The following is a 10,478-nucleotide window of genomic DNA, read 5'->3' on the forward strand; positions in this document are numbered from 1 at the left end:
AGATAAATTATTATTAGTCATATATTGTATAAATCCGTATTATAGCATAATTTGATAAGAAATGATGGCATTAAAAAGAGGACGGCAATGGTACATACATGGTATGAGAAGCGTTAGTCACATACAATGCTCGCTTAAAATATTATTTTTTTGCAGGAGGAAAATTAACTGTTCACAATCATCAGATCTGTTATAGGCTACTATACGAAATATCAGGCACATCATCGAGAAGATCTGAAAACACATCCACCTATTACCGCGTTCAAATTTGTGAGGGAAAATTCAACTGTAGACTGGGCGCTTCCCAGAATGCACTCGCAGCTCAGCGGGAAACCAAAATGGCGAGCGTAACGGGGAGAAAACATTTGTTTGCCATATTTTGAAAACTCGCTTTTGTGCTGTTGGGGAACATCTGTTGTTACAGCAATTCAACGGGAGCGCAACACGTGCCATCATTTCCAGTTTACGTTTTTCTGCATATGCATCATTTTAAACGAGGGAAGTGACCGAATGAGGTAAGGCATCTGGCTAATCACAACATATCCATGTTGAATAGGGGGTGTGGGGGTTATTTCCGATATTTCCGATACCTTCCAATTACCAACGACCAACATGGGTGGAAATACTGACTTTATCACCTCTTAAAATGTATTTACTTTAGGCAGCTGTTCAGCAGGGAGATTTGCATTGTACGTAATTGTTTTGAATCAATGGAAACTGGATTGTCATCTTACTAGCTCGTAAGCTAACGCTACACTGCTAACAAAAGGGGACTTGACTGTCAGTTCAGTCAGAGTTTGCACGGACGGCAGTTAGGCGAGCTAACTCTAGCTAAGCTAGTTGGCTAACGTTGCTACCTTATTTATTCCAGAGAGATTTACAGATAGCTAGATATTAGACTTGGCATATTAAATCCCTCTACGAAGTTTTTATATATTTTGTTAGCAAGCTACATAAATTAAAGTCTGGTTTGTAACATTTGAAACAATTGGAGCTTTTAAACATTGGTTTATAACGTTTGCAACATTTGAAGATTTGCCTGAAGGTAAGGTACTGTATCAGCTAAGTTACTTTTATCACATGGTGTCTGCTTGCGCATGATTTATCTGGTCCTTATTTATAAATCTGTCAAAACCATTTAGTTGTTGGTAGTTGGGTAGGTAAGAAAGGCTCACATATCTAAAGGCATTTACTGTGACAGTTTAAAGTTATGCTCACGTGCGACAGAGACTCGGTCGCAAACCAGCTGGGCTCCCATCAGAAGTCTCCATCCCATCGTCAAGACCAGTCACCTGTGTCCTTGTCCAAACTCTCCCTCAAAGATGGGCAGAGTGACACAACCAAGCTCGCCAGCAAGTTTGAGGAAGGGCAAGACGTGTTAGCTCGATGGTCAGATGGCCTGTTTTACCTGGGGACAATCACAAAGGTGAGCCACCCACTTTCTCATGTTACATGCATGCATACATACATGCATACATACATACATACATACGTGTGTGTGTGTGTGTGTGTGTGTGTGTGTGTGTGTGTATTAGGGGTGTAACGATATTTATATTTGTCCCAAACCGTCAAGGGAATACCAGCGCATACAGTCATACTGACTACGTTTAAGTGTGAACGTAATGTGCGAGTTCCACAGGAAACCCTAAGAGATAATCCGTTGTAACATGCTAGCAACATGCTATGCTAATCTTTGCACAAGATATGTGAATGCAAATGACATACAGAAGTTAGAAGACCCACCTGTTTCATTAAAATCATTAAAATAAAAATTGCCAGTTCCCAGTTAACTATGCCAGCAAGTGGTGAACAATGACGGTGTGTCCGTGTTGTAGAGTATGTGTGTGGGAACACAAGGACATGCTAACCCATATTAAATGCCCTGAGCACAAATGAAGGCGGACAGGGCCAAAACATTACTGAAGCTATTGGCATGTACATTTCAATGGGTTGGGTTTAAGATTTAAATGCTGAATTATAGCCTAAGTGGAACAACTTACATTTTCTTTATTATATTTATGTTGTAATTTAAGGGATGCTTTTCTGTTTTGTAGCTGATTCTAAACTTTATTTTTGAATATCATGAATATGATCTATGCCAAAGTGTATGCTTACTGTTTACATTTTATCATTTGATATACTGCAGACTGTACCCCTAACTACTTAAGGGGAGACTGTGACACTAGATCGAACTAATTGTAACTTGCATTACTGTCTGTTCAAATTAAATGAAAAGAAACCTAGCCTAATGCATTTGGGATGGGGTTTTGTTGCCTCTCCCCATTGCACCAAATCATGATGTTAAACTGGTGTGAACCAAACTACGATTTCTGTGTATTGTTATACCCCTAAAATTTATTTATAAACATTTTTGCATTTTTACTGTCACTTTCAACTGCAGAACCTTCGGATGACATTTTACATTCCCCCACATTACAGATAAACAAACAAAAGCATAGCTGTTTTGTGGTTTTTGAAGATCAGTCCAAATCGTGGGTTCTTTGGAAGGACATTCAGACAGGCAAGCACGCTTCCCTTTTTTCTGACTATAGATGGTTTAATTTGTAGCACAGAGTTATCTTAAATATGAATACTGTCTTGTCATATGATTGAAGATGTAGCATGCCTTCTCAGTATTTTTTCCTAGATGACTTGATTTAATCTGCATGTTGTTTGCAGCAGAGATTATTTTGGCAGAAATACAGCTGTGAGGGTTTTTTGTTTGTTTGTTTGATGCTGAAATTCACTAGTCTGGCAAAATGTCAGATTCAGATTTTTTTTCTTCACATGGACATTACTTCCTAGAACTCTCCCTACATACTAGGCAGTCCACCTTTCAAAAAGGTTTAAATTCACCGTTGACCTTGGTATTATTGAGTTGATGGCAGCAGTCATAACTTTGACTTCCATGCAGGATTCAGTATTGCGATGCTCATTACAAACAGTCTCTTGCTCAAGAGGAGTTCAAGCAAACTTTAGTGCAGAGTAATGACTACAGATCTAGTTCCTGCTGTGTGGTGAAGCAAATACACACCTGCAGAACATTTTTCCCTTTGATTGCCTTCCCACCACAAAGCTTCCTTCCAGTTCAAATTAAGTACCCCAAATTCACTCCCTTTCCCTAGTTACCATTGATGTGTGTACATTATGAGCTGTAGCTTCATACTCAGTGGGGGCTACAAGCCTAATTTGCTGAGTGCATAGTTCCAATCCTAAATCTATTTAGGAAAACCACTTTCCATTATGAAGCATTAGCATCAGGTTATCTTCCATATGTATTTATTTATTTATTTCTTAGTGGTGCTAAGACAACATTTTATTAGTCATTTTCATGGTCAAAGGGGCAACATTTGCAAACAGGCTATCGTTTGTGTTCCCTGTTCATACTGCCTAAAATTAAAGTAAAAATAATGCTTATTTATGTATTTTACACAAATGGATCAATTGTGCACATAATGCAAATACATTATATTTGTTTCTGTTTCAAATAAGGGGAAGACCTAATGTGTATGCACAGTTCAGATAAATGGAAATATTTAGTTGAAAATATTACTTGAAGTTCGGTTAGATTGAAACTGCCACTTGATTGCAGTCAGAATCATGCTAAAGCTAAAAATGTAAGCGCTATCAGATCGGATCATGTCACGATGGCCTTGTAATGAGTCAGTTGCTGTGAACCTGCCAGGATTGAACAGTACCAGTTGTCGTGTTGTATGTTTGTTACAGGGGACAGTGGAGGGGAGATGCTTTGTACCATATGTCAGAATGAAAGCTCAGAACCACCAAATGAAATGGTCATCTGTGACAAGTGTGGACAAGGTAGATATGTTATTCTTGTAGAACTGTAATGAACTGTGTTGTGGAATGGAAAGGTCACAGTATAACTTACTCCCCATATGCGATCTTGATGACTTGCTTCAAAGGTGGTGTTATTTATTTTTAGGATACCATCAGTTCTGCCATGCTCCAATCATTGACTCCAGTGTCATTGCTTCTGATGATAAATGGCTCTGCCGGCAGTGTGTGTTTGCCACAACAACAAAGGTTTGCTGGAATAAATATTTAGGTTGTGTGTTTCACATGCATGGGACTAAGTTAGAGGCACAACTGTGTAGTTAGAATTTAAAGCAGGATGTGGAATAGTCAACCATGCGGTGCTGTTTTACTCTGATGATTTTCAGTAGCAATGATTTCTCCTAATACATGAAGGACTATCTCTAGTTAAAACATAGGAGAGCTTGTGTGTTTTCACTATTTGGCACACAAAGTGGGCAGTCTAAGCTAATGAGGCAAACAGAATGGCAGAATATAAAATAATGCGTTACACTAGAGGAAGTGCAAAGCAGTAGCTATTTTTGTAGCCATTATTTGCTCTGCTGAGCTGGCTTTCCTTTTGATAAGGTGCTAGCTGTGTGTGTTGTCCTATATTTCAGAGGGGTGGCGCACTCAAGAAAGGGCCAAATGCCAGAGCCCTGCAGGAGATGAAGCAGTCACTGCCCTACGCCATCGAGGAGCTGGTGTGGGACCAGGGCCACAAGACCAACACCCAGCAGTGCTACTGCTATTGCGGAGGGCCAGGAGAGTGAGTGAACTGCACACATGCACAGACATCTTTATTATTGTACTCTTTCAGTTACTCTTTTGGTCAATTGTTGTTTTTCTGTGTCCACATAACGTTAAAGCCAAGGAGTTGTGTATGTGTATATATTACACACACTCTATATTGCCAAAAGTATTCAATTGTCTACCTTTGCACACACATGAACTTGAGTGACATACCAGTCTTAATCTATAGGGTTTCATATGAAATAGGCCCACCTTTTGCAGCATCAACTCTTCTGGGAAGGCTTTCCACAAGGTTTAGGAGTGTGTTTATGGGAATTTGAAGCTTCTTCCAGAAGCACATTTCTGAGGTCAGACATTGATGTTGGACAAGAAGGCTTGGCTTGCAGTCTCTGCTCTAATTCATCCCAAAGGTGTTTTATCAGGTTGAGGTCAGGACTCTGCAAGCCAGTCAAGTTCTTCCACACCAAACTTGCTCATCCATTGCGTTATGGACCTTGCTTTGTGCACTGGTGCGCAGTCATGTTGGAACAGGAAGGGGCCATCCCCAAACTGTTCCTACAAAGTTGGGAGCATGAAATTGTCCAAGCATCACTTGGTATGCTGAAGCATTGACAGTTCCTTTCACTGGAACTAAGGGGCTAAGCCCAACTCCTGAAAAACAAACCCACACCATAATCCCCCCTCCACCAAACTTTACACTTGGCACAATGCAGTCAGACAAGTACCATTCTCCTAGCAACCGCCAAACCCAGACTCGTCCATTGGATTGCCAGATGGAGAAGCGTGATTTGTCCCTCTAGAGAACACATCTCCACTGCTCTAGACTCCAGTGCATTGTGCTTTACACCAGTGCATCTGACACTTTGCATTGCGCTTGATGTAAGGCTTGGATGCACCTTCTCGCCCATGGAAACCCATTCCATGAAGCTCTCTACGCGCTGTTCTTGAGCTAATCTGAAGGCCACATGAAGTTTGGAGGTCTGTAGCGATTGACTGCAGAAAGTTGGCGCCCACTTTGCACTTCAGCATCCGCTGACCCCCTTCTGTCCTTTTACGCGGCCTACCACTTTGTGGCTGAGTTGCTGTTGTTCCCAATCGCTTCCACTTTGTTATAATACCACTGACAGTTGACTGGAATATTTAGTAGCAATGAAATTTCACGACTGGATTTGCTGCACATGTGGCATCCTATCATGGTACCATGCTGGAATTCACTGAGCTCCTGAGAGCAACCCATTCTTTCACAAATGTTTGTAGAAGCAGTCTGCATGCCTAGGTGCTCGGTTTTATACACCTGTGGCCATGGAAGTGATTGGAACACCTGAATTTAATGATTTGGATGGGTGAGTGAATACTTTTGGCGATATTTTGTGTGTGTGTGTGTGTGTGTGTGTGTGTGTGTGTGTGTGTGTGTGTGTGTGTGTGTGTGTATATAATAAAAAAAAAAATGAGAGCGAGAGAGATGGATGTTTATTCAAGAGAGTTCCCAGAGAGCAAGTGAAAATTTGTCAAAGCTGAAGTATTTATTCAGTGAAATGCTCTTATAAGAGAGGTGTGTTTCTCCATAGCTGGTATTTGAAAATGCTCCAGTGCAACAGATGTAAGCAGTGGTTTCATGAGGCATGCATCCAGTGTTTACAGAGGCCTATGCTCAATGGAGACAGGTAAAGAGCAGGGCATTAACTCCCTACTGAAAATCTCATGTTCATATTCATCTAATTGCCATATTTAAGATGGCACCTTAACTAGTGTGAAAGGTCTACAGCAGCACTTGTTTGTACTTGGTAAACCTCCCAATCACTTTATAAGCCATTTTGTCTTTTTTTTTTTCTCTCTCCATAGGTTTTATTTGTTTATTTGTTCCGTTTGCAGTAGTGGACCAGAGTACCTCAAGCGACTCCCTCTTAGATGGTGGGTTTTGGAGTGTGTTTTAGACAAACACCAGCCGATATAGCTGTCAAAATATTGTTTTTCCCCCTTTTAAACATAATTTCAATTATGTGTTCCCTTTTTGTTAATTACTGTAATTCTTCTCTTACATGCCTACAGGGTAGATGTTGCCCATCTGAGCCTTTACAATCTGAGTGTTATTCATAAAAAGAAATACTTTGATTCAGAATTGGAGCTCATGGCTTTTATAAACGAAAATTGGGACAGTCTCCAGCTAAGTGAGGTACATCTCCTCGCTGGGCTGTTCCTGCCTGTGACATACTTTAGTTCAACATGTGCATTCTGCATGCCCTTATTTTTCTTCATTGCATCCACAGCTCGCAGACACCCCTAAATCAGAGAGATACGAAAGAATTTTGGAAGCACTTAATAACAACCCTACCATGTAAGTCTGTTTCCATTACATACAAAATTTATAATGTCCATCAAAGGGCAGTCAGGTTGACTGGGTCATTTCATTGCCTTTGTCTGGTCGGGTCCGAGGTTCATGTCCGGGAAGGAGATAAAAAAGAAGAAGCACCTGTTTGGTTTACGGATCCGCTGTCCACCAGCCCCCCAGAGTGCAGAGCCACCATCAGACACGGAGCAGGAAAAGGCCTCACATGAGATTAAGATCAAAGGCAGGAAGTCCACAAAGTCTCCCCACTCCTCGAGGTGAGAGTCATGATTCCTTCTGTCTCTCTCTTGGGTACTTCATCTCTTTGAGGGAGTTTTGTTTGTAGCTGTATTCCATGCTTATATGCTTATACTGTATAGCAGAAGTTTTCAAATAATTGTTGAAGAAATTGCAAGCAATTTCAAGGAATTTGTCATAGGAACTGTCTTTAACTTTTTTAATTTCATGTTTTGACATTCTCTTATTTTCGCAATCTACTTTAGTAATGTTGGTTTATTTTATTTTTATAACAGTAGCTTCAAAGTAGTGTCACTTTCTTAGTAGCAAGACATTTAGCATCATGTTATCATCTGGCTTCAAAAGTTCCAAAATAATATATTGAAGTATTCAACAATCCAGTATTTTGTACATTCTCTGCAGTAGAAAAAGATGAAATGCCTCTTGTATAGCAACAAAAGCTTGAGTGTGAGTAGGTATGCAATGTACCAACCTTTTGAAATGGCAACGCTTATGTACATCTCCCCCGCCCCCCTCCCCCAAGCACTGTCACCAATGGAGTGTTAAAGAAAGGAAAGAGGATGCATTGCTCACACTCCTTGGAGACACTGGCAAAGCTAAGGCGATCAGATGAACCTTCTGCACAGGTAAGGCTGTAGGACTTGGTAGCTGAAAGTATCAGAAAGTGAAGTTTTGCAGAAACAGCAAAAAGTGCAACTGTTGGAGTAATTGACAAAAAAAAAAAAAAAGTAGTGTCACTTGTATTTTTTTTTTTTTTTTTTTTTTTTTGTCCCCCTCAAATGGAGAATGATGTGAAGTTGCCAATACTAGACAGCAACTCGCTGGATGTAATGACTGCTAAAAGGTAGGACTTCAAGTTATTTTTCTAGTACTAGACATAGTAACGCTGTACTGAATTACACTGTGATGTCATTTTTGTTTTACCAAAGTGTTAAAAGGGAAAAGACTGTGCCGTCGTCAAGTACCTCAGATGTTGAATCCATTGGCGCTACCACTATGAGTGAAACTACCTCAACTAGCACATCCAGGTGTGTGTGTGTGTGTGTGTGACCGTGACCAGTCGCTAGCATCCTTCGAAACCATCACCTAAATCTGTTTTCCTCCAAACTAGCCTGAGCAGCCCCAGCAAGACTCGCACAGGCCGCCTCTGGCCCATCTCTCAGCCGCCTGTCAAGAGGCGTCGAGGGCGGCCGCGGCGAGCACTGCTTCCCCCCAACCCCGAGATCCCCCAGGCCAAACACGCCTCCCCCCTCCTGCCAAACGCCCTGGAGTCTGGGCCTCTCCCGCGCCTCCACCCCACGGACATCATGCGGAGCCTGGACGCCAGTGTCCAGCTCAGCCACCTGAAGAGCTCCATCAGCAGCTATTTTGGCGCGGCTGGCCGAATGGCCTGCGGCGAGAAGTATCGCGTCCTGGCCCGTCGCATCACCGACGACGGTAAAGTGCAGTACCTGGTCGAGTGGGAGGGTGTCACCGCCTCCTAGACTCAGAAGTCAACTGACGCCATGTGCTTTGGTTTAACTTGGTATGCTACTCGTATTGGGGTAAGGGTAGTTTTGGTTTGTGGAATGTAGATGGTCAGTTGAGTGATGTTTGAGTGGCTTCAGGACCACTGGACGAAGAGAGAGTTTGGACTGTGTGCCACATGCCTTTGTGCCATTATACATAAGGACTGCCTTGTAGACTGTAGATGTCAAGGGGTCTGCACATAAGAAGCTCATAAGGAATGACTGGAAGAAGGTGGCAATTAAGGACATACAAAAACATAAGCAATTCATCAATTCACTGCGATCTTAAAATCAATGTCCCACCTACATGCTTCTGATGTGCAGAGCCCGAAGAGGTTATAAAATTGATGCTGTATGCTGCTGCAGACTAGAGTATGTATTGTTTTCTTTTTCAGTCAAATATTATTTTCCTGTCAGGCTGAGTAAGCTTGGGAGAGAACAATTTTCAATAGGGCACTTTTATGTACTTTTAATTTCACTCACAATCAATTGCACATTAGTTCATCTTGTTCATCCAGTATTGTTGCAAACAGACTCAGGCCAGCCTTTGGAAATTCTGTGGGTATTTCTAACCTGACATGCAAAATTCAACTTTGTTTCCCTTTTAAGCTATGGTAACATTATTAAACAGCATTAATTTCTATATTAGAACTGTTTGTTTGAGGGGTTACTCTGGACTTGTATAAACAATCAACTGGATTAGACTTGCTAGTAATAAGGAGAGCATCTTTGATCATATAGAATTTGTAAGGATTTCTGGAATTTCAAGGATTTGAAAAATATTAGCCTGTTTTAGTTTGAATTCCATAAAGACTGAGCACTAAAGCATTAGATGAAGGTCCCCTCATTTTGCATAAGGAATTATTGTTTAGCTGTGATCTTTGGTTTTTATCAATTAACCTACACAAGACCCCTCAAACTTGAGAACTTTGCTGAATAGTTGCTATTGATTGTCATTTTGTTCAAGTAAAATATGCACACTATTGACTTAGCTCAAGGATCTTTTTAATTTTTTTGTTAAATTTTTTTTTTTCTTTCTTGAACTTTGTGTCCTACTTTTGTTTTCATCCTATGCAACTCAGTAGTCAAAAGACCTATGTATTTTTTTTATTTTTTCTGCTTCGCATATCCACCTGCTTCAGGAAAACACAGCGGCAATATTTTTGTTACAACTGACTCAGGCTTTTTGAAAATCTTGGTGCTATTTATTGCTTTGGAAAATTGTGTACACTAACGAGGCGTTGTAGTAACAAGTCCCCTCAGGATGCCTTTCAATTCACTGTAAGAGCAGCAAGAAAGTCAAATTAGAATGTTCTATGAAAAAAATATGCCCAAATCTTTAATGTCTTATGATGGTATTTTCATATTTCAAGTGTTTTGTAGCGTTAATTGGTAAGTTACTCAAACATGGTTTTTGTATGTGGTTTTAAGTCGATTGGGTAGCAAATTTAGATTTTCATAAAATGCCCTTCATTAGAAGATGTTATTCAACCACTGTGCATATTAGAACTGGTTTTTACTGTAAGGCGGGTTTTGGACTTCAACAGTGATACCTCTTTTATTTTGATATATCGTTATATTAAGTAATGTGTATGAAACGCTTCTCAGTTGGTGTACCTGTGCTAGATCCATACAGCTTTCTTTTTCTTTTTTAAATGGCTTTGAGCAGGCTTCTTTAGCCAAAGAATAAATCCATAAAACTAAAAATTTGGGTGACTGCCAGTTTTTTGTGTGTAAGATAAGTACAGTATATTGGGGTTAAATACGTTATGATTTAGTGAAGAATGTCAGCAATCGAACTAACGTTACCTGAATAGGAT

At 40.5% G+C, this 10,478-nt stretch overlaps 1 protein-coding gene across 6 annotated transcripts; it reads left to right on the forward strand.

Annotated features, from left to right (window-relative positions):
- Positions 1-332: 332 nt before the first annotated feature.
- On the forward strand, positions 333-10,357 carry mtf2 (metal response element binding transcription factor 2). 6 transcript variants are annotated; one of them, XM_035528687.1, is made up of 15 exons: positions 333-515; positions 1,202-1,426; positions 2,440-2,521; positions 3,727-3,819; positions 3,944-4,044; positions 4,434-4,582; positions 6,135-6,230; positions 6,409-6,477; positions 6,616-6,739; positions 6,834-6,901; positions 7,000-7,170; positions 7,674-7,776; positions 7,933-7,994; positions 8,080-8,178; positions 8,262-10,357. In XM_035528687.1, the coding sequence occupies exons 2-15, from the start codon at positions 1,211-1,213 to the stop codon at positions 8,632-8,634; spliced, it is 1,806 nt and encodes a 601-aa protein (XP_035384580.1). In that variant the 5' UTR covers positions 333-515; positions 1,202-1,210; the 3' UTR covers positions 8,635-10,357. The 6 variants fall into 6 exon arrangements, with proteins under 6 accessions (XP_035384580.1, XP_035384581.1, XP_035384583.1 ...); XM_035528688.1 differs by having other exon boundaries at positions 7,936-7,994; XM_035528690.1 differs by having other exon boundaries at positions 7,948-7,994.
- The last annotated feature ends 121 nt before the right edge of the window (positions 10,358-10,478 follow it).

Source organism: Electrophorus electricus, chromosome 7 (assembly GCF_013358815.1).
Source record: "Electrophorus electricus isolate fEleEle1 chromosome 7, fEleEle1.pri, whole genome shotgun sequence".
Taxonomy (NCBI): domain Eukaryota; kingdom Metazoa; phylum Chordata; class Actinopteri; order Gymnotiformes; family Gymnotidae; genus Electrophorus; species Electrophorus electricus.